We start from the raw sequence: 25,033 nt of genomic DNA, 5'->3' as shown, positions 1-25,033 counted from the left end.
TGCATTATAAAAAAGCATTGTTAGAAAATGAATTTTAGACGTTATTTCGCGTTTTAGAAAACTGTTTTAATAAATTCAAATAGGAATTGATTAAAATACTCTATTTTGACAGAGTTCAGACACGATTTTGGAAAAAAAATATCGTCGATGTTTTGAGAAAAATTCAACTGCAATTTTGATGGGGTTGTAGGCTGAGGTGTGACGTCATTTTAGGGGTGGGGGTCTTGCTTTTTGTGACGATGTGTGACGGAGGGAGGGGGGAAGTAAAAATCCTCACAAAAAGCGTGACGTCATTTATGGATGACCCCTAATTGTAGTTAGTTAGTAAAAGCATCTTTTGATTTTTTTTTTTTTGATTTTCTTAGTTGTTCAAGTGTGGAAAAATTATATTAAAAAAATAACACAATTTTTTTTCTCTTCCGAGGTTTTACCATGCCTGTTCATCGATGACCCCCCCCCCCCCCCCCCCAAAGAATAATGTTGTTAAATATTAAAACAACTACAACGAAAATGGACATAATGAGTCTACGGGCAGCATTAGCATACACAATTTTTTAAAATTAAAATAGGGCATTCTTTCTTTTTGACATAATTTTCTGTTTATTATAATAATCAGAAAATTACTAAACAGTTTCTGTCTCATACAGATCCGTATGAGCATTAAAGTAATTTTTTTTTTTCATTTTCTTTTGAAAATTAAAGAAAATACCTAAGCCAACGAACATTAGATTCTAGAACTATTTGCAGGCTTTTTTAGACTGCATTTTGAAAGCTTCCTTGACAAAAATCTGACCTGCGTAAAAGCAAAATGGCTTTCGTCGAAGATGAGGATTTTGTTGACGATCAGTTGCAGTCGCTGTTATCTTTTCCCGCTGAAGTGCAAGAAGCTATTGAACAGGTGATTGGTCATTTTTCTGTTTTTCAGTGTTGCATCGACAAATCTTTAGATCTAGATTCTAGATCTAAATCTAGATCTCTAGATCTAGATAATAAAAAAAAAATTAAGTAGGCCTAATTAATTATTAAATAAACCAAACTAGGCTTTTTGATGAGAATTACAGAATGATTTTTTTATTAAAAATGTATCAATAATAGCTTGCACACTAGTAAACTAAGCCAATTTAGCATATTTTAACTTTCTGTGCAAAGTCATTATTACTGAAAAAAAATCCAAAGTCAGGTCAGCCTGTGGCACCCTCCACTGAACATGACAGAAGGAAAAAAAAACTTGACCCGTGACCTTCATTAAAACAGAATTTGCTTTTGTTTTTTTTTTCATTTTTAGTAAATATGTGCTAAATCTTACCCAATAAGTGATAAAAATTTGAAAATTAATTTTAATTACTGTTGTAAAGTGAGATAAACAGCTTAATAAACACGTGTTTTCTTGAGGGGGTGTGGCACATCCCGACATCGCATTGTTTGTAACTTTATAATTGTGTTTTATGACTATATTTGTTCACAATCAGCATGCTATGCTTTTAATTTTGATAAAGGGTAAGTATACCAAGTTACAAAACCTGAAATCTAACTAATAATTCATACTTTCAGTTTAAAAAAATAATGAAAACGATCATCAATGAAGAAAGCGTAAACATTCTATTTTTAGGTGTGACATAAAAAACAGTCATAAATCTAGCCGAATGATTGGATTCTTGCGCGTCACACATTTTCCCGCGCTTCGTGTTCACCAAAAAAGATTATAATAAAATGGCATTATTATTCTTACAGAGCATATCTCATGCCTACAATAAATTATTACCAGTTTATTGTAACGTGTGTAAAATTAATGCTTTCAAGTAAAAAATAGCAATAGTCTGGTTAAAAATACCTGCGGTATTTTATAGTTATTTGATTCGAAAGATAAGAATTATATAGAGCTACTTTCACTAAGGCGCCGCTTGCGAGACAAACATAGAAATTAGGCCAAAAGTAGATCCGACAATTCTTAACTAACAGACTTAAATAGAAACGGATAGTTCCGATTTCTTAAATTAACGATGGCTTCGTAATCATTAGTTTTATCGCTCTACCCATTAGTGAAAGCGAAACTGGTCGCCATTTTTGGTAAGCGCATGAGCCGTGAGATGGCTTCAAAACAACAAACCCGGAAGCTGTGAATTCGAACGGCCTAACCAAACAGAGTCCTATCCGAGTTCAGTGTAGAAGAGTAGAGTAGGCCTACGCTACGACGTACGTAGATCTAGATCTAGATCCCTACCTACTAGATCTAGATCTAGTAATCACTAAACTAGTAATAGTAACATAGATCTGTGTACTAGTTACTAGATCTAGATCTAGATCTAGTAGTTAGTACTAGATCTAGATCTATAACTTCTTACCACACTAGATTCTAGATCTAGAACTCTAGACCTAACTTCAAATACTAAAATAGACCTAGAATCTATTTACTATTTACAGTCTGCTGGTCATGGAACCAAAAAAAAAAAGATTATTAGTTCTATTCTCTTACTCTCCTTAGGTAATTCTAAACTAATCGCTATATGTAGGCATTTTGGTGAAAAATTAAACAATTTTTTTTTTTTTAAAAAAGTATCAGCAATAGCTAGGACAATGGTAAACTAAGTCAATTTAGCATATTTAAACTTTCTGTGCAAAGTCATTATGACTGAAAAAAAATTCCAAAGTCATGGGTCTGTGTGGCATAGCTAATGAAGAAAAAACTCCTAGTCCTGTGACCTGATTTCATGAGTGGATATCTGGATTATTTTTCAACATTTTTCAATGAAACTTAACAGAAGCATATTAAAATAGCTTAGAAATGAATGTAGATAGCTAAAAGTAACCAAGATTGATTAATAACTTTAAAAAAAAATATTAATGAATAGGGTTGGCAGATATTGGAAACACCAAAAATTGTGAATGTCCCCTCCTCCTTTTTCATCCTGGACTGGGGACCAGGCAATGGCGGAGTTACACAACACAATAGACACAATAACAAACAAGTATAAGTTTACAATTATCAAATAGGCCTATGTATAATGTATGTACATATTTACACAAACAAGACAATAAAACATGTTTAATGTACATGTCAATGAAGTTGAAAAAGTTTTAAATCAGTTATATGAACCAGCATTTCTGTATGACACAATACACACAGACATCAAGTTACAAGTAAATTATTTTAAAATGCAATGTTTCTGTACATATTTACAAATATAAGACAATAAAATTGTAATCAATATACATGTCAATGAAGTTGATGAACCAGCATTTCTGTACAACGCAAAACAGAGGACAAGTAACAAGTAAATTCTTAAAAAATCCAATGTTTTATGTACATATTTACACATTCAAGACAATAAAAATTGTAATTAATGTACATGTCATTTAAGTTGGAAAAGTCAAAATTAAAAATATATACATAAACCAGCAGTTTTGTGTTTTTCAAACAGTAAGGTTGACATTAAATTGTCTTCAGTGTTCAGATTCACTGTGGCGTATTGCAATACCTAACATTCATTTCAGTTCAAATTTTTAAAAACTCTTGATGGTTTTAGCCAGACAACTTACCTCTGACAATGTAATATGTCAGTGGTGAGTATTATATTGAAAGGCAAACTGACAATGATGTTCAGAATAAACATGATGTAGTATAAAACAGATTAACATTTTGCAGTCAGCTACTGTAAACTTTAGCCACACAACTTACCTCTGACAATGTAATATGTCAGTGGTGAGTATTATATTGAATGGCAAACTGACAATGATATTCAGAATAAACATGATGTAGTATAAAACAGATTAACATTTTGCAGTCAGCTACTGTACACTTTAGCCACACAACTTACCTCTGACAATGTAATATGTCAGTGGTGAGTATTATATTGAATGGCAAACTGACAATGATATTCAGAATAAACATGATGTAGTATAAAACAGATTAACATTTTGCAGTCAGCTACTGTACACTTTAGCCACACAACTTACCTCTGACAATGTAATATGTCAGTGGTGAGTATTATATTGAATGGCAAACTGACAATGATATTCAGAATAAACATGATGTAGTATAAAACAGATTAACATTTTGCAGTCAGCTACTGTAAACTTTAGCCACACAACTTACCTCTGACAATGTAATATGTCAGTGGTGAGTATTATATTGAAAGGCAAACTGACTTAAATTTTTAATTGTTTAAATCAATGTTTGGTATTGCAACACAACTGTCATTTTTACAAAATCGATAAACACATAACTGTGTAAAAATAAACACATGCAACAAAAAAACTAAGTAAAAATGTATGTACACCTTAAGTATAGGACATGAAATATTAAAAAAATTATATTACATAAAAAAGAGAAACAAAGTAAAGAAGTATATACAATAGTGAGACTTTATCAGGGGTGGCCAAGTATAACATGGACACCTAGGCAGTTCTTGGGGACAGTCAACCTAACTAACAAACGTCATATCCCCTAGCAGTAAGTCCGTTACTACAGATTTCATTGTCAAGTCATAGTCTTCACTAGCTGTTTCTACGTCATCGAGCCCCCAATAAGCTAACGTACACATAATACCTGCCTTCAACTGCCTAAATTCTACAAACCTACCAAAATACATTATCTCCTTCTCCTCCCCCTCCCTCCCCTCTACCCATAAATGACTAACTAAGCTGCCTACAAAGGATTCCGACAGCTGAGAGACAGGGTCGTCTGTAGCTATAGATTTAGATACTAAATCCATAACCACAGCAGAAGCAGCAGAAAAGACATCAGCCCTCAGATGTTTAGCATTAAGAGCAGATCCAACCGCAGCCTCCAAAGACTTACGTTTGGATTTGTCTCTCTTCTGCTTACCATCTTTAAGCCTCCGACTTATCTCCTGTTCTGTCAACTTCTTCCTCTCAACTGCCAGTTTCCTCGCCCTACTCCCCTCACCAATAGCAAACTTAACTAGCTTCTGTCTCTCCTCTCCGTCAAGTCTTAAAAGCCACCCTACTGTGTCATTAACCCTCCCTCTAATCTTACCATCTATAAAACCACTAGTCGCATGGGGGGCACGTCGCAACAAGTAGTCCGTCATGCCCAAGATCCGCTCAGATGCCATGTTATGCGATGAAGCAGTTGAAGCTTGTGCCAACTGCTGGGGGGTGGGGTCAGACAGATCACCATGGGTGTATCTAGCTAACTGGCGGTTAAATATGATTGAGATCTCCTTCAAGATATTTGTCAGAGCTTTCTTTACTTCACCCCTGTGGGTTTCACCAATTTTGATGAGTGCTGACAACACCAAATCCTTGTCAGCACTAAGGAGCTCATCGAAGACATTCACAGTGGGTCTGACTAGCTCTTCTGGGTCATTGGAAAATCTCTCCATAACTTTTTCTGCCTTTTGAATCACTGGAACCATGGCCAAATTCTTGGTATCTGAATAAAACTTAGTCATCCATGGCCCAGTTATGGATTTTCCAATAAGCCCAAGAGCAGTGAGTTGAGCTATTACCCTAGGGTCATTTAGCTGCTCACCTATAGTTACTTTTAAACTGGATGGTTTTTCTGAGTTTACAAACTCTTTGAGGGCATCCAGATGAAAAATGATGATGCCTGCTGAATGGAACAGGACATGCATCCGGTTACCCACATACCGGACAAACTCTCCTACTATAATTCCTTTATCTCTACAAAAGGCCTTGAACCCACATGGGTCCCCACTGCTTTGTTTGTACCTAAGCTTTGATATGCTTAAAATACAGTTTAATGTCTTATGGCCCATATCAACCTCCAGCGCTTTTTTAGCACCCGTAGCTAATCCGTCCAGGACATGAACATTACAGTTTAATTCCAGAAGGTGCGTGTCAAACAAAGTGCTGAGCTGAGTGACAGCACTATGGTTGACAGGCGCCCTATCTGTTAGTGTGGACTTTATTGAGCATATCAGTGAGAAGTACTTCTCCTCCATATTCTCAACATTATGAAACCTGCAATAAATATTAACTGCATTCCTAAGTTCAACACTGATGTGTTCAACATAGTCCACGGCCTTGCCACCTGGTAAAGGTCTCACATCAAGAGCTAAAGTTTTTCCTGGAGCAGAAATATGGACTTCATTAATATGACTTCCGTCAATGGAAGTGGCATCCCACGACAACGTTATGCTGTCATGAGATGCCAGTGTCTCAGCAACCTGCAGGTCAGCCAAAATGCCTATCTCATAGGCCATTTGAGCCACTGTAGATTGCTGAGGCACACAGTCAATTACAAATCCAGCTTCCTGCTCCAGGAAAAACTTTAGCAGCTGACCAGCAGCACCTACAGAAACATTGTTAATTAGGGCTCTATACATACATAACCGTGTCTCTGTACTGTATGTCTTTCCCTCTTTCAATATTTTTTTTTCTGGTCTTTCTGCCTTACTCTCCTCGAGTTCAGCTAACAAATAGTCGTACATTTCATTGGTCTGTTTAACAGTTTTCTTCAACTGTGAAATAATGCTATCCTTTTCATTTAATTCCTGTTTTAAATAATTTATCATCCTGATGTATCTTCTTTTAGCCTGGTTTAAGCTTTTGATTTTTAATTTCCTTTGTTTTTCTATATTAACCACAGCTGGCTTTAAAACTTTGGAAGGTGAGGACTTGGATGGTGAGGTTTTAGAAGGGGACTTTTGTGTAGGGGACCTTTGGGGGGGGGGACCATTTGGGTGGGGACCATTTGGGTGGGGACTTTTTGGCTGTAGGCTTTTTGTGGGCTGTTTTTAATTGGGCATTTATCTGTTTCTGTTGTTCTAGTTGTGCAGTTAGTCTTTTTATTTTTTGATTCAAGTGTTTAATTTTATAAACTTTGTTGGTTTCTAGTTCCATTTTAAATTCCTTGACTTGCATTTTTAACTTTTTATTTGTCTTGACCAAAATAGTTGTAGACTTTCTTTTTAGAGCACACTTTGAACAATCAGTTTTTAATTTCTTAGTTCCTTCTTCAACTACAACTTCTTGCTCTGGCTGCATCACTTGAACTTCTTCTTGGACCACAACCGGTTTAGGTCTAATTTGTGGCAATTTAAATGGTGTTTCAAGAAATTGAACAATTTGAGACCAGTGCCTTGTTACTGTAAATTTTTTAAACGAGTCACATGGACGTTGCACACTATTGTAGAGTTGTTTAGTGTTATGGCTGAAACTCTCAGGTTGTCTTTCTTTAAAAATTTCTTCAAGTATTTTTACAGTTGGAACAATTTTTTTTGTATTTTTCATCCAAAGATAAATGACATGCCCAAGTTTAATTTCAACAGCCTGGTGAATATTATTGTACGTATTGACCAAGTTTTTCAAATCATTACGAGTATGTACAGGCTCACCTGAACATTCAGTTTCCATGTTGGTTACTTCTGCTGAACCAGAAGAAGTACTTGCAAGATCCGACATTCTGAGAAAAAAAAAGATTGACAAAATTTAATAATAATGAATATTATCTATAAAAGACAACCTGCTATTTTAGCCTAATTATACTCACCAACCACCAAAAATGTCACAAAACCACCACCCAAAAAATCTAACATTGAAGTTCATCCCCCCCACCCCCCCCCCCCCCCCAAAAAAAAAAATCACTAATTCAGAAACCTGAAACATTGCCTTATTAGGCCCCTAAAAAGTTATTAATAATAAGGTATGGATCACTCCACAAGTACTAATAAAATAATATAATAACTGTTTGAGGTGGTATGTAATTAATTGATGACTAGTCTATTTTAAAAAAAAGGTATTGATGTAATTGTAAGCGGTCATCGGCATCTGCTACCCAACCAAAGTACAGAACACACGAGTCACCACACGCGATTACTAACATTAAACAAAACTCTATTGATATCTATTATCTTATCATAACAATACAGTTTTTGAATAAGTAAATAAAGCCTATCCGCCTCTCCGGGGCTAAATTATCAACACTTTATTTCATATTGTAAGCGCGAAAAAAGTTTTTTCTCAAGTGAAGTGTTTTTTTATGCTAACAATTCGTCAGAGCCCACCCCACCCCTTTACCTTTTCCGGAATCGGCAATTAGATTATTATAAATTCATAAAAAATGGCGTCTTAAAAAAAAAGAGGGTTGGCCACTTGCAGGCGCAAATGTATTGTTTTCAGCCTAATTTCATTAAACAAATCTAGTTTTATTTGATAGTAAAGATGTTATAAAAATTGGGTCTAATAAAAAAGTTATTGGGTAACGCACCTGCTTTAGTTAATTCGACTTGAAACACAAGCTAAATACGCGTGACTTTCTCTCGACGGCCTCGTGAAAGACAAAGGAAGAAATTAGGTCAAGCTAGCATTATTAAAATGTTAATTATTCGCCCTGTAAATACATGGGCAGTTTCGAGTACAAATCTTTCCGATTACGATACAATCCTTATTTTTAACTATAATGTACTTCATGAGAAAGAAAAGATTCGATATTTTACATGTCCGCCCAAAACACGGGTGCTTCAAAACCGCGAGAACGAGACTTCACGAAACGAAAAGCCTACTATATGCTATTAAATTAAGCAGTATAGGAAAATTATGTGGATACTTAAGATATGTGCTCTGTCTTCCAATCACAGGTTCTGCCCAGTAACGATCCATTAGACAGACCAGATTTTAACCCTGTTGATTACATCAACACCTTGTTTCCTACTGAACAGTCTCTTTCAAATATTGACGAAGTAGTTGGCAAGATTCGACACAAAATTTGGTTGGTTTTATGGCGTTATCTTAAAAAAAAAAAAATTCTACCTTCATGATTTTCACAACCTGTAACGTTTTTAAACAGGCAAGTGAAAGACTTGACATATTCTATGTTATTCTCTAAAGGAAATTACTTTTTTAATGTTCAGGAGGCTAGATGATGAAATCCGTAATGTTGTTCGTGGCCAGACAAATGTGGGGGAAGAGGGTCGTCAAGCTTTGGAAGAAGCCCAGCGCGCTATCCAGGATTTATTCAGTAAGATAAAAGATATCAAGGACAAGGCTGACAAATCGGAGCAGATGGTAAGTTTTCATTTAATTGATTCCCCTACTCTAGCTTTACTTAGTTTTATTGAGTGATTTATGTTTGCAAGCAGATGGTAAGTATTTGTCTAAATGATTTCACTACACTAGCTATACATTGTTTTACTGAGTAATTTATGTTTCCAAGTAGATGGTAAGTATTCATCTAAATGATTTCACTACACTAGCTATACATTGTTTTATTGAGTAATTTATGTTTGCAAGTAGATGGTAAGTATTCATCTAAATGATTTCACTACACTAGCTATACATTGTTTTACTGAGTAATTTATGTTTATAAGTAGATGGTAAGTACTCATCTAAATGATTTCCCTACACTAGCTATACATTGTTTTACTGAGTAATTTATGTTTGCAAGTAGATGATAAGTATTCATCTAAATGATATCCCTACACTAGCTATACATTGTTTGGAGTAATTTATGTTTGCAAGTTAGTAATCCTTGGACTTGTCATGCATTGGCCACATATTATGCATTATACCTCATTTGTTGAGTTTAGTTAATTTCGACAATGATGTTATTGCTCAGGTTAAAGAAATTACAAGAGACATTAAACAGCTGGACCATGCCAAGAGACACCTCACTGCCTCCATCACCACTCTCAACCATCTACATATGTTAGTTGGGGGTGTGGACTCTCTCACGTAAGCTGTTTAATAAACTTATTACCTGATGGGTTGTTTTTTTTTTGTATTTTAAAACAATAGAATTTTGCTTCTGTTTAATTAAGTCATTACCTGATTTTGTTTTTTTGTAATAGAAAACAATACAAATTGCCTCTAGTGAAGGAAAATATGGTTTCAATTTGTTTTTGTCCTCTGTGTAGATCTTTGACTCACGTCAGGCAATATGGCCAAGTAGCAAATCTGCTACAGGGTGTACTGAATGTCCTGGATCACTTTGAGAAGTATATGGAGATCCCACAAATCAAGCAGTTAGCAGATAGGTGAGAGTTGTTTTCCCTTCCTGGTGTAGGGGCTGAGTCTTGAACTAGGGGAACACAGCATGAATTATTACAGCTGATGGGTTTGGTTCCTAGAAAAAAAGCCCAATTGGAAAATTATGCAAATACAAACTGTCTAATAAACTTAATTTTTTTTTCCTCTTTTTCGCGGAAATATCTTTTATTATGCTACAGTGTACATCTAGTCACACATTAACATTCTATAAATGCTCGATTTAAGAAGGATACTTTATTATACTACTGTTTTATTTGGAAGCATGTAACTTGTATAAATCGTAGATTTAAAGGCTATTGTTTCTTTCATTCCTCTCTGTGGTAACTTACATGTTTATTTTTTCCAGAGTGAAACAGATCCAATCAGAATTAGGAAATCAAATCATATCAGACTTTGAAGAAGCCTTTCAAGGTTCTGGAGCTAAGGTAAGTTAGCTATCACTAACCGAAACACAAGTTTATATTGAACATTAAAACAACATGTCTGAAATCATAAGTCTAACCAAAAAAAAAAATCTTGAATATACTAGACTCCTCTTTTGTCTCCACAGTATGGGCCAGGCAATCAGAAGCAGTTGCGTGACGCCTGTTTTGTGGTCAACATCCTGGACCCAAAAGTGAAGAGAGATTTGCTCAACTGGTTTGTCAAGCTTCAGCTCTCTGAGTACGTGGTTCTGTTTGCAGAGGACCAGGATGTAAGTACACTGGGACTGCTGGTGTCATTTATTGTTAGGTTAGGTTTTCCTGCCGTCCCTCCTGGGACATAGGCCACTGACAAGAGCTTTCCAGACGTCTCTGTCCTGGGCTAGTCTCTCCAACTGTCCCCAGGTGTATCCAATCTTCGTGGTGTCTTTATCCAGGTCTCTGCATTTATTGTTAGCCAGTTGTAAATTGTGGCAATAAGATTTTGTTTTTGATAGTCAGATTTCTAAGGCAGTGTTGCTTGTGATAGATGGGGGTTTTGACTGTGATAATCATATACCTTTAAAAGTATTCTGTAATATAAGTAGGTGTTACTTTGATAGCTGTCCTGTGCTAAGGTGGTATTGCTTGTGATGATAAGAAATGTCCCCATGACAACCAGATGTTACATGTTGAACCCCATGTTTCCTGCAGGAAGCCTGGCTAGATAAAATAGACAGGAGATATGCTTGGATCAAACGGGCGCTGGTGGACTTTGAAGAGAAATTTGGTCACCTGTTTCCTCCTGATTGGGAAGTCAGTGAGAGAATTTGTGTCGAGTTTTGTCACATTACACGGTATGTTGGTAGACATATTGAGTTGTAACATTACTCGGTATGTTGATAGACATGTTGAATCGCCTTCTTTACAATAGACAATTCAATTATATCAAAATGTAAATACATAAATACTGTTTACATGTTGTCTTTTTTTTATTAAGAAACTTTTCCCTCATTATTTCATATTTCTTTGCTAGGATTGTTGTTTTTTTCTTTAAAAAAAAATTTCAAAGATTATTTCTTGCTTTAAATCTTAAATCCATGCTGATATTCAATGTTGCTTAGTTCTACAAAGTTTCTGTGCTAAAATGAAATGTTGCTTAGTTCTACAAACTTTCCACTCTGACAGTAAAGAGCTGTCCAAGGTGATGCAGCGACGTCGTGTTGAAATAGATGTCAAGCTGCTGCTGTTTGCCATACAGAGGACCAGCAACTTTGAGGCTCTCATAGCCAAGAGGTTTACTGGAATCACCATGCAGAAGAACCAGGTACCCACAGTTCTTGCTATTAATCAAGTCCACTATCACTGCTTGATCTGCAGTATTGTTTCTTTTACTGTATCTCATGTTTATTTTACGAGCTGACCCGCGACGTACCATATGCCGCTATTTAGTTTAATTCCTATTTTTAGTAGTTCATAATGTTTGAATTTGACTCTACCAATGCTATGTCTGAAAATAATTTGCTTTAAAACACTATCAGTTGCTCGTGAAGGACGATTATCCTCATCCTCACTTTCCACTCCTCCCCCCCCCCTCTCAGTGAAAGCAGTCGTCTGTGACGATAGTTTACAGACGTAATTGAAAAGAGCAAGCACTACATGTTATTACCTCCCCTTAATTTCAAATAGTTTAAAATCTAAATTATCCTCCCCTAATAGCCGTCACTACGATTGTAAACAGCTCACCAGACAGGTGGAGGTGGTAGCGATATGGTCTGTTGAGTTTACGTCTTGGTTGTGTCTTGCATAGTCCCCACGTAGAGAATTATATATATAGATACATATTTTATTACATGGAGTGGGGGATTAACATTGGGTAGGGTGGAAATGTATATAGTAATGGTATGTTACTTTGTCCTTTATTTTGCTGCATTTTTCAATTTACGATGGTTAAGGTGACACAACTGGATCACAATTTATTTTTTTTAACCTAAGTCACATTAGTTCTGATTTCCATGGCTCATTCAAAATTAAGTATTGTAATATTAAATTGTATCATGGTTGAGGGAAGGGGGACTCCCTTGAAAAGGAGAGTGATGGACCATTGACAAGGGAATGATGGACTATTGAAATCTATCGTGTAAAGTGGTTGCTTCTCCTTTGCTACTAATGTGACGTGACATACCCCCATTGCTACCAACGTGACAGAATGTAACATGATGCTGCCACCATTACCAATTGTGTTTTTATCATATTAGCATTCAAATGACACTTTTAAGCTATTCATTCTTACTAAATATACTGCAATTCATTGTAAGATTTTTTTTTTTTTAAACTAAAGATTTTAGTTGATTTTGAGGTTATACAGTTTTCATGAATAAGTAATTTTTGTAGTTTTTATTTTTATGAATAAGCTAATAAATTAGATTCTTCATTAGCTTGGATGTCTAAGCTTTTAAAATGAAAGTTGGACTCTGATGTAAAGTCAAAATTTAAAAAATATTAGTGTTATTGCACTATTTCAAAAAAGACCCACTACATACTTACACCACCTACAAACTCTTCTGTTATAAAAACATGAAATTATATATTTTCTTTGAATTTAAACCTTATTATCAAACTCATTTTGTGATTTTTAATGTTATGCAATAGCCCAGGGGTCGGCAACCTGCGGCTCGCGAGCCGCATGCAGCTTTTTTGATGTCAAGGTGGGGCTCTTCAGCTCCATGCATAAGTATTGATAATTATTTTATTTATAAACTCATCAGAATATTAGTCTGCAACACTCGGTATTGAACGATATAATAATAAATATAAACAATAAACACTCGCTATTCTATTGGAATATTTAGTTTCTCCATTTTCAATGTGCTTCCTTGTTTTCTAAAACTGAGTTATTTAAATATAAACAATGCCTGTGCTTGGATCATATTTATTGGGGCACGGATTTACCTACAGTACCGCCCAGCATGCCAAAGGGCATGTTGTATGAAAGCCTTGAGTATACGTTAATCACTCCCCATAATATCACCGTTAATCACTCATCACCTAAATGTCAGGGATGAAAAGTGGCGCTCTCGTGAGCTCCTGTTTACACTATCGCAGAGGCACAACGTACAGACCGTAGCTCGGCTTAATCATCGAATGTCGTGTGCCGCATTGTCAATATTGTATGGTGCTCCTTAAAACTAACGTAAGCGAATAGAGCTCGGGAGATAGCATTGGGTGCCAAATTGCACCCGGCAGAGACCCCTGATGACGCACCTGATTCAATTTAGTGAGCGACAATAGCAACCCATTGTATCAAAAATGAATGTAGGCAACATGGTGCTAACGGGTAAGCCCGGGGTGCCAAATCGCCCTCTATGCGATTAAGTCAACGATTATTGTTGACCATCGTGTCCTTAGTTTTTTAAACGAACATAGGCGCCACATTTCTCGCAGCTGAGCACGCGGCTATTCGGTTCGCGCAATCGACGAGGTGTCGGCGGCTGCGCCTATTGCAGTTTTGCCGCTGAATATATTAGTACCCTATGTAGGAAGCCCGATTAAAGGATGTCAAGTGCTAAAATACCCGCTCTGGAACTCTGGGCGCCAAACCGTGTATTGACGAAAATCGCACCCTACTGGGTGCTACCCATAAATTTTTTTTTTGCAGAAATAATCTCGGGAGTATTCTTATTTACTCTCCAAAGTTTCATGGCACTTGAATTAAAGGTGTCGAACCGCATCCGACTTTTATTGTTTTATATACCGTACCCTCCAGGGGCGCCGCCATTCCCAAATTAAAAAAACATTTTTTTGGAGAAACCTCCCCTGGAATGTGCGAATTTGACTTATATTTTGCACAGATACCTCCCCAGGAGTATTCTCAACAACTTACTAAACTTTCATGGCGATCGGATAAAAGATGTAGTAATAAGTAAAAGACAATCAGAAACACACAAATATATATATATATATATATATATACACCTAATCCTAATCAAAGATTATAATATTAAAACTTAAATGTTAGTGGCTCTTTGAAAGCTGGGAAATTTTGTAAATTGTAACTTTTGGCACTTCAGTCTAAAAAGGTTGCTGACCCCTGCAATAGCCTAATATTAAATTTTAAACTATTTTGAACAATTGATTTTTCATGTTAAAATTATTTTAGCAACAAAATCTCTTACAAGACATCAACATTAAATTAGTATAGTTGTTTTCTTTCCAATAGATTGAAAGTGCAAACGTAACTTTGTCTCAGTTGTTTTAATAAGACAATTTTTATTTCAAAACTAAAAACTAACAAATACTTTTATAATATAAATTATGTATAATTATGTTACAGTTTATTTTTACAAAAGAAAATTAAAAAAAAACAATTCAATTTAATTTGTTGAATTATGCTATTAAATTTCTACTATCTAATCAGCATTTATCTAAGATTTTATCTCCCCTTGTCATCCCAATGCTTATTTCCCTTACCTGCTACCAGCCCAAACCAGCCCAGAGTGTATCCATCAACAGCACACAGTCTGCACCGACCAACCCCTTTGAAGAGCCATCAACAAATCCCTTTGAGCAGGTGGAGAAGTCTCCTGAAGTAAAGGTAAACCTAGCATAGCAGCCCTGTCATGTGATCAGTGGATGAGACTTGCTCCAGAAATGTATGACACTTTTAGGGTGTAGCACGCAGCAAAACTAAGGTCATCCATACATGGTTTCATTTAATAATTCAACACAGAATCTATCCCCTGAGATATATTATGTTATTTCAAGGACAGCACCTAGCAGACTTAGTCTTAAAACACACTGCGCAAATACTTGCACTTGTTTACTAATTCATTGAAGGTTCATTATTCCAATGTGTGATAACAATTATTATATTTTTAACTTCACAGGAAAGCGTATCTCCCTTTGCTGGCATAGTTTCACAATGCTTTGAAGCCCATTTGAATATTTATATAGAGAATCAGGACAGGCAAGTTTTTCTTCTAGTTCTATCTAAAATTAATTTCTTGTTCTTATTAATTACAATATTTGAATTATTTTGTAAAAAGTTATAAGCAGATGAAATGTTGTCTAAAAGTTCTGAAAGATGAATTGTGTTAAAGTTCTAAGAAGATTATTGTATGTATGTTCTAAAAGATGGATTGTTGTATGTATGTTCTGAAAGATTAATTGACCTGTAACTTATAAAAAATATGAATGAATGTTTCCCAGAAACCTGGCGGAGTTGATCAACCGGTTCCAGAGTGATATCCAGGCCCACGGCACACCTCGGATGGACGGGGAGGAGAACAGCAACGTGCTACCCAGCTGCGCTGACCTCTTTGTCTTCTACAAGAAGTGCATGGTCCAGTGCTCCCAGCTCAGCACCGGTCAGCCTCTGATTGACCTCACCAAGACATTCCAGAAGTACCTGAAGGAGTATGCTCATAGAGTCCTGCTGGCAAACCTGCCCAAGTAAGTGTAGAGTGACCTCTGGATGGTGGTGGAATAATTGACCCATGGAGGTTCTAGAGTCAGCGACACATAGAGGGGTTGTGGAGTAACTTGTGGAAAATAGTGGTTAAGTCACCCATGGAATGTAGAGGAGTAAGTGACCTATGGTGGGCAGTGGAGTAATTGACCTGTAAGGTAGTGCAGTGGAGTGACACCTTGTGGGTAAAGAAGTGACCTGTGGAGTGCAAATTATAACTGATGATACTTTGAATAGTGTTCTAAGCTTAAAACTTTATAATACATGTATGTGTGTACTTGTTGAAATGAAGCTTATAATACAGGTACATGTGTACCTGTCACAGTTAAGTTTATAGGAAATGTATCTGTGTATCTGTCAGAGTGAAGCTTATAATACACGTATGTATGTATCTGTCAGGATCAGCAAGGAAAGTGTCAACATCAGTTCCGCCTCAGGGCTGATACAGAGTATACTGAAGGAAGGGGACGTAACCAAGTTCACCGAGGAGGAGCAGTGCAGGATCTGTAGTCTACTGTGTACAGCTGAGTACTGCATGGACACCACACAACAGCTGGAGGAGAAGCTGAGAGAGAAGGTGGATGCTGAGTTCAAGGCTTCAGTGGCGCTTAATGCTGAACAGGATATGTTTCATACGTAAGTACTGTGATGTTTCAAATGAGAGTATTGAGGCCCATGTTTTATATGTGAGTACTGTGACACATGTTTTGTAGGTGAGAAATGCATTACAAATTAGTCTGCTGTTATTAAAGAAAGAAATCATTTAACTGCATGACCATTTATTGGCACACAAGTGGCATTGATCTTAGAACTTTCTACCAAATTTAGGTGTTATATAGGAGGTAATAGTTTTAATTATACAATGCCGTTTGTAAAGTAATTAGGTTTTAAGTGTCACCCTGCACCCAACCCTGAGCCCCACATAACAGTGTGTCATGTCTGCCATGTTTCAGTGTCATCTCCAACTGTATACAACTGCTAGTGCAGGACCTGGAGACAGCATGTGAACCTGCTTTAACCGCCATGACCAAGGTAACACCACTAATTAATTCTAATTCACTGCTTAGCTTGATTTTAGTACTCAGCTTGATCTCAACCAACATGTGGACACCTTTGTTTTTAACTGACTTCCTCCAACTGTTTAAAGCACTAGATGACCCATGTTATCCATTGGCTAATGATCTGTCAACAGATAGGCCTACAAAATATTCACGCTCACTACAAACTCAAGGCCCCACTTGCCACCACTAAAATCTTCACAACAACCTCTTTAGTAAAGTTCCCTTTCAAACCCGATGGTCTATGCAAGGGAAGTAGATTTCACTGGTTTCTGTGACTTCAGCAAATAAAAGGATAATGTGGTCAGCACTATGCCCAGCCACTTTTACTTACCCTAACGTGAGTTAGGTATGTTCTACTGACTTGAACACAGATTTGAACTCGAGACCTCTTTGGTAATAATTTTTTTTTCAAAACTCCATGTAGTGTTTTATATGAATGCATGTCACCACATATATCAGTTGTATGTTGTTTCTTGTATAGATGCCGTGGTCCAACATTGAAGCTGTAGGGGACCAGAGTGGCTATGTGACGGCCATATTTTATGTATGCATGTCACCACATATATCAGTTGTATGTTGTTTCTTGTATAGATGCCGTGGTCCAACATTGAAGCTGTAGGTGACCAGAGTGGCTATGTGATGGCCATATTTTATGTATGCATGTCACCACATATATCAGTTGTATGTTGTTTCTTGTATAGATGCCGTGGTCCAACATTGAAGCTGTAGGTGACCAGAGTGGCTATGTGACTGACATTTTATGTATGCATGTCACCACATATATCAGTTGTATGTTGTTTCTTGTATAGATGCCGTGGTCCAACATTGAAGCTGTAGGTGACCAGAGTGGCTATGTGACAGCCATATTTTATGTATGCATGTCACCACATATATCAGTTGTATGTTGTTTCTTGTATAGATGCCCTGGTCCAACATTGAAGCTGTAGGTGACCAGAGTGGCTATGTGACAGCCATATTTTATGTATGCATGTCACCACATATATCAGTTGTATGTTGTTTCTTGTATAGATGCCCTGGTCCAACATTGAAGCTGTAGGTGACCAGAGTGGCTATGTGATGGCCATATTTTATGTATGCATGTCACCACATATATCAGTTGTATGTTGTTTCTTGTATAGATGCCCTGGTCCAACATTGAAGCTGTAGGTGACCAGAGTGGCTATGTGACGGCCATATTTTATGTATGCATGTCACCACATATATCAGTTGTATGTTGTTTCTTGTATAGATGCCCTGGTCCAACATTGAAGCTGTAGGGGACCAGAGTGGCTATGTGACGGCCATATTTTATGTATGCATGTCACCACATATATCAGTTGTATGTTGTTTCTTGTATAGATGCCCTGGTCCAACATAGAAGCTGTAGGTGACCAGAGTGGCTATGTGACGGCCATATTTTATGTATGCATGTCACCACATATATCAGTTGTATGTTGTTTCTTGTATAGATGCCCTGGTCCAACATTGAAGCTGTAGGTGACCAGAGTGGCTATGTGATGGCCATATTTTATGTATGCATGTCACCACATATATCAGTTGTATGTTGTTTCTTGTATAGATGCCCTGGTCCAACATTGAAGCTGTAGGGGACCAGAGTGGCTATGTGACGGCCATATTTTATGTATGCATGTCACCACATATATCAGTTGTATGTTGTTTCTTGTATAGATGCCCTGGTCCAACATTGAAGCTGTAGGGGACCAGAGTGGCTATGTGACGGCCATATTTTATGTATGCATGTCACCACATATATCAGTTGTATGTTGTTTCTTGTATAGATGCCCGTGGTCCAACATTGAAGCTGTAGGTGACCTATGTATGCATGTCACCACATATATCAGTTGTATGTTGTTTCTTGTATAGATGCCGTGGTCCAACATTGAAGCTGTAGGGGACCAGAGTGGCTATGTGACGGCCATATTTTATGTATGCATGTCACCACATATATCAGTTGTATGTTGTTTCTTGTATAGATGCCCGTGGTCCAACATTGAAGCTGTAGGTGACCTATGTATGCATGTCACCACATATATCAGTTGTATGTTGTTTCTTGTATAGATGCCGTGGTCCAACATTGAAGCTGTAGGGGACCAGAGTGGCTATGTGACGGCCATATTTTATGTATGCATGTCACCACATATATCAGTTGTATGTTGTTTCTTGTATAGATGCCGTGGTCCAACATTGAAGCTGTAGGTGACCAGAGTGGCTATGTGATGGCCATATTTTATGTATGCATGTCACCACATATATCAGTTGTATGTTGTTTCTTGTATAGATGCCCGTGGTCCAACATTGAAGCTGTAGGTGACCTATGTATGCATGTCACCACATATATCAGTTGTATGTTGTTTCTTGTATAGATGCCGTGGTCCAACATTGAAGCTGTAGGGGACCAGAGTGGCTATGTGACGGCCATATTTTATGTATGCATGTCACCACATATATCAGTTGTATGTTGTTTCTTGTATAGATGCCCGTGGTCCAACATTGAAGCTGTAGGTGACCTATGTATGCATGTCACCACATATATCAGTTGTATGTTGTTTCTTGTATAGATGCCGTGGTCCAACATTGAAGCTGTAGGGGACCAGAGTGGCTATGTGATGGCCATATTTTATGTATGCATGTCACCACATATATCAGTTGTATGTTGTTTCTTGTATAGATGCCGTGGTCCAACATTGAAGCTGTAGGGGACCAGAGTGGCTATGTGATGGCCATATTTTACGTATGCATGTCACCACATATATCAGTTGTATGTTGTTTCTTGTATAGATGCCCTGGTCCAACATTGAAGCTGTAGGGGACCAGAGTGGCTATGTGATGGCCATATTTTATGTATGCATGTCACCACATATATCAGTTGTATGTTGTTTCTTGTATAGATGCCCTGGTCCAACATTGAAGCTGTAGGGGACCAGAGTGGCTATGTGACGGCAATCACCTCACACCTCAAACAGAACATTCCAGTTATACGGGACAATTTAGCCTCATCTAGGAAATATTTCACACAGTTTTGTGTCAAGTTTGCCAAGTAAGTTGTTCCAGAACTTTCTCACAAATTACAGAATAGATGTGTAGATCATAATGTATACATCATTAAGTATATATTGTGATCCATAGATTATGATATACAGATCATGATTGTGATGTACAGATCATGATTGTGATATACAGATCATGATTGTGATATACAGATCATGATTGTGATATATAGATCTTAAAGCATAGATCATAATGTATAGTTTATGACATTGATCGTGATTTATAGCTTATGATATATAGATCTAGATATATTGTTCATGATGTATAGATCGTTATGTATAGATTGTGTTTCATAGATCATGATGTATAGATGATAATGTATAGATCCATCCATCCTGACTGATGTATATGTTGTGATGTTTCAGTTCTTTTATCCCCAAGTTTATTGCTACTCTCTACAAGTGTAGACCATCCACCACAGTGGCAGCTGAACAGGTCAGTCAGGACTTGGTACAACCACAGTGCTGTCAGTGTGTGTTTGTTATTAAGTGAAGTTGTCAATAAGACATGAACCTATTGTAGCCCATTTAGACCTAGATCTAGTTTTGTCTATCAGACCTAGTGTTATCTGTTAGACAAGGACCTATTGTTGTCAGACCTAGACCTAGTGTTGTGTTAGACAAGGACCTATTGTTGTCAGACCTAAAGTTGTGTTATACAAGGACCTATTGTTATCAGACCTAGACCTAGTGTTGTGTTAGACAAGGACCTATTGTTGTCAGACCTAAAGTTGTGTTATACAAGGACCTATTGTTATCAGACCTAGACCTAGTGTTGTGTTATACAAGGACCTATTATCAGACCTAGACCTAGTGTTGTGTTATACAAGGACTTATTATCAGACCTAGACCTAGTGTTGTGTTATACAAGGACCTATTGTCAGATCTAGACCTAGTGTTGTGTTAGACAAGGACTTATTGTTGTCAGACCTAGACCTAGTGTTGTGTTATACAAGGACCTATTATCAGACCTAGACCTAGTGTTGTTATACAAGGACCTATTATCAGACCTAGACCTAGTGTTGTGTTATACAAGGACCTATTGTTATCAGACCTAGACCCAGTGTTGTGTTAGACAAGGACCTATTGTTGTCAGATCAAGTGTTGTGTTATACAAGGACCTATTATCAGACCTAGACCTAGTGTTGTGTTATACAAGGACCTATTATCAGACCTAGACCTAGTGTTGTGTTATACAAGGACCTATTGTTGTTAGACCTAGACCCAGTGTTGTGTTATACAAGGACCTATTATCAGACCTAGACCAATTGTTGCCTGTTATACATACACCAATTGTTGTTCTTTGACCTCTGACAGCTGCTGTTAGACACCCACAGCCTGAAGACTGTTCTACTGGAACTACCAGGCCTGGGATCTCAGGTCCTGCGTAAAGCTCCTGCCAGGTAGGTCACAGGTGTTTTCTATCTACCTGCACTCATGGGAGGGTATACACTTTGTTTTCTATCTACTTGCACTCATGGGAGGGTATACACTTTGTTTTCTATCTACTTGCACTCATGGGAGGGTATACACTTTGTTTTCTATCTACCTGCACTCATGAGAGGGTATACACTTTGTTTTCTATCTACCTGCACTCATGGGAGGGTATACACCTTGTTTGTTCTCTATCTACCTGCACTCATGAGAGGGTATACACCTTGTTTGTTTTCTATCTACCTGCACTCATGGGAGGGTATACACTTTGTTTTCTATCTACTTGCACTCATGGGAGGGTATACACTTTGTTTTCTATCTACCTGCACTCATGGGAGGGTATACACTTTGTTTTCTATCTACCTGCACTCATGGGAGGGTATACACCTTGTTTGTTCTCTATCTACCTGCACTCATGAGAGGGTATACACCTTGTTTGTTTTCTATCTACCTGCACTCATGGGAGGGTATACACTTTGTTTTCTATCTACTTGCACTCATGGGAGGGTATACACTTTGTTTTCTATCTACCTGCACTCATGGGAGGGTATACACTTTGTTTTCTATCTACCTGCACTCATGAGAGGGTATACACCTTGTTTGTTTTCTATCTACCTGCACTCATGGGAGGGTATACACCTTGTTTGTTCTCTATCTACCTCCACTCTTGGGAGGGTATACACCTTGTTTGTTCTCTATCTACCTACACTCATGGGAGTGTATACACCTTGTTTGATTTCTATCTACCTACACTTATGGGAGGGTATACACCTTGTTTGATTACAAGAAGAGGCACACTGAGAACAGATAATTGTGAAGATGATGAGCCCTAGATTGTGTTTGTCATATGGTTGTGACTTCATATAGTCTAAGAAATGTTTTCTCTAATCACTTATGGCTTGGTAATTATCAGACCAGGCTAAGATATATTTCTGTCAAGGTGGATGTGACACATTCAGTTTTAACACAGCTACAAGTTTTGAAGTTAAACGACATCCTCTTTTTAAAATATAAAAATTATTAGAAATATTTATTTTATCTACTTAAATGTGTCTGCCCTTAGTGTAAAGGTAGAGTTCATGTTTCTTAACTTAAGCATATGTACGGATATTGTGGTCAGCACTATGCCCAGCCATTACATTCCCCAATGTAAGTCCGGTACCCGCCAAAGCTGGGTGGACTCAGAGACGTCTACCATTCTGAATCTGAACCAAGATCCTACCTCAAGACCTTCAGGCTAGCAGCCAAACGCTGTACCATTTCACCACCCTGTCCCTTGTTAGTGTTGTGATAGATACTATCTTAAGTCAGCTTGTTTATGTTCAGGTTTGTTTAATGTGGCTATCATATTGTATCATGTCCACCCTTGTGCTTACAGTTTTACAAAGATTGTGGTCAAAGGCATGACAAAAGCTGAGATGATTCTTAAGGTGAGCTCGCATTATTTTATACAACACCGAACTTAATTTTTAATTTTTTTTGTTTTTATCAAAACACTGACCAAAATTTTTTTATTATCAAAACACTGAGTTTAATTTTATTAAATTATCAAAACACTGAGCTTAATTTTTTTTTTTTTTAAAAGTATCAAAACACAGCTTAATTTTTTTTTATTTTCAAAACACTGAGCTAGATTGTTTTAAATTATCAAAATACTTAGCTTAATTTTTTTACTATCAAAACATTGAGCTTAACTTTTTTTTTAAATTATCACAACACTGCATTTACTTTAAAAAAAAAAACAAAAAAAAAAACTATAAAATTTAAAATAGTTTGATTTAATTAATAATAATTTTATTGGAAGTAATAATTTTTGTAAAATTTTAATGTAGGTTGTAATGTCACCCCAAAATCCTCCACAAGGATTTGTGGATAACTTTATCCGCTTGTTGGCAGACTCAGATATTAATGACTTCCAAAGGGTGTTGGAAATGAAGGTAAATTGTCTTGTGTTCTAAAACATGCTTGATTTCACTGACATATGACTTATGACTTTACTGACTTAAACCTACACATGACTTATTGGCTTAACTGACTTTACATACACATGACTTAACTGACTTCACCCTTCACATGACTAATTGACTTAAAGCTTCTGACTTCAACTACACATGACTTATTGACTTGATGTACTTCAGCCTATACATGACTTAAAACAACTGACTTATTCATACACATGACTTATTGACTTAACTGACTTTACCCTACATATGACTTAAAACAACTAACTTCACCTCCACACCTGACATCACCTGTATGGTGTTTGTGTCACCATTCCAGGGGGTGAGACGTGGTGACCAGAGTTCCCTGGTAGAAATGTACAGAGCGCGGGTGCCAGTTTCCTCCATCCTGGCCAACACCAGTCCAGGCGGCCTGACCTCATCCTCCACATCACACCAGACCTCGGCCCCTGAACCAGAGTCCAGCCGCATCAAGAAATTAGAAAAACTTATCAAGAAGAGGCTTTAGTTTTTACTGAACCAGAGTCCAGCCGCATCAAGAAATTAGAAAAACTTATCAAGAAGAGGCTTTAGTTTTCCCTTAACCAGAGTCTAGCCGCATCAAGAAATTAGAAAAACTTATCAAGAAGAGGCTGTAGTTTTCCCTGAACCAGAGTCTAGCCGCATCAAGAAATTAGAAAAACTCATCAAGAAGAGGCTGTAGTTTTCCCTGAACCAGAGTCTAGCCGCATCAAGAAATTAGAAAAACTCATCAAGAAGAGGCTATAGTTTTCCCTGAACCAGAGTCTAGCCGCATCAAGAAATTAGAAAAACTTATCAAGAAGAGGCTTTAGTTTTCACTCCACTACGGCTGTTAAAATTTGTTCTGGGGTTGGGGTGTTAATTGTGATACAAATGGCATAAAGCTGATCTGTAATACAGATGATTGTCTCCTATCTGAACTGCTTTGGTCAGTTGTCTTTTTTTTTTAATTCTTATTCTGGTGATTACAACTGACTAGTTCCATTATTGTAGGTTTCGTTTTAAAACCTAAACCTACACTCGTTATATTTTGTGATGTGATTTCATTGGCTATTTATTGAAATCAGATGACCAATACCAGCATTTGATGCATGAATTATAGTGATACAATGTAAACAAAAAATGTTTTTTTTAAAAGAATTGGTTAATGTGGTGGTGTGCTTTTGTGCAATAATGTTTAATTGTATATAATGAGATGATAATTTAAATGAATAGAATAAACATTCCTAAAGCACATTTTCTGTTGTATTGTGTACTACTACTAGCTGAAAGCTACAGTTTACTAGACAGTTTGTGGCATTTTGACCTGACCAGGTGAAGTTTTAAATCTTGGTGTTGGTACTAGACTTCTTTTAAGTCTGTTTTAGACTTGGTACCAAGCTAGGTTTATTTAATCATCCTGTGATTAAAGTTTTAAATCTTGGTGTTAGAACTAGACTTCTTTAAAGTCTGTTTTAGACTTGGTACCAAGCTACGACTATTTAGTTAATGATCCTGTGATTCTCTTGCTAGTCTTTCACACACAGCATGATAGGTCTGTCTTTTGAGGTGGTGTTTGTGGATATTAAACTGCTGTTAGTTCGTACAGGTGGAGGCACACCAACTTGGGAACTCTGACTTTAGCTTGTAATTGTATAGTTGATAAAAA

At 37.0% G+C, this 25,033-nt stretch overlaps 1 protein-coding gene across 1 annotated transcript; it reads left to right on the top strand.

Annotated features, from left to right (window-relative positions):
- Positions 1 to 808: 808 nt before the first annotated feature.
- On the top strand, positions 809 to 24,612 carry LOC131927536 (vacuolar protein sorting-associated protein 53 homolog). Its single transcript, XM_059283242.1, has 20 exons — positions 809 to 898; positions 8,565 to 8,695; positions 8,838 to 8,991; positions 9,542 to 9,657; positions 9,840 to 9,959; positions 10,319 to 10,397; positions 10,523 to 10,666; positions 11,088 to 11,230; positions 11,562 to 11,700; positions 14,854 to 14,967; positions 15,260 to 15,339; positions 15,582 to 15,824; positions 16,240 to 16,476; positions 16,794 to 16,872; positions 19,811 to 19,959; positions 20,336 to 20,405; positions 21,287 to 21,372; positions 22,782 to 22,833; positions 23,236 to 23,340; positions 23,684 to 24,612. Exons 1-20 carry the CDS (start codon positions 809 to 811, stop codon positions 23,870 to 23,872), a joined length of 2,520 nt encoding a protein of 839 aa, XP_059139225.1. The 3' UTR covers positions 23,873 to 24,612.
- Positions 24,613 to 25,033: the final 421 nt, after the last annotated feature.

Source organism: Physella acuta, unplaced genomic scaffold, assembly GCF_028476545.2.
Source record: "Physella acuta isolate Inbredline_101_S28 unplaced genomic scaffold, ASM2847654v3 ptg001414l, whole genome shotgun sequence".
NCBI classification, from domain to species: Eukaryota; Metazoa; Mollusca; class Gastropoda; family Physidae; genus Physella; species Physella acuta.
This window is presented reverse-complemented; position numbering and strand designations above follow the sequence as displayed.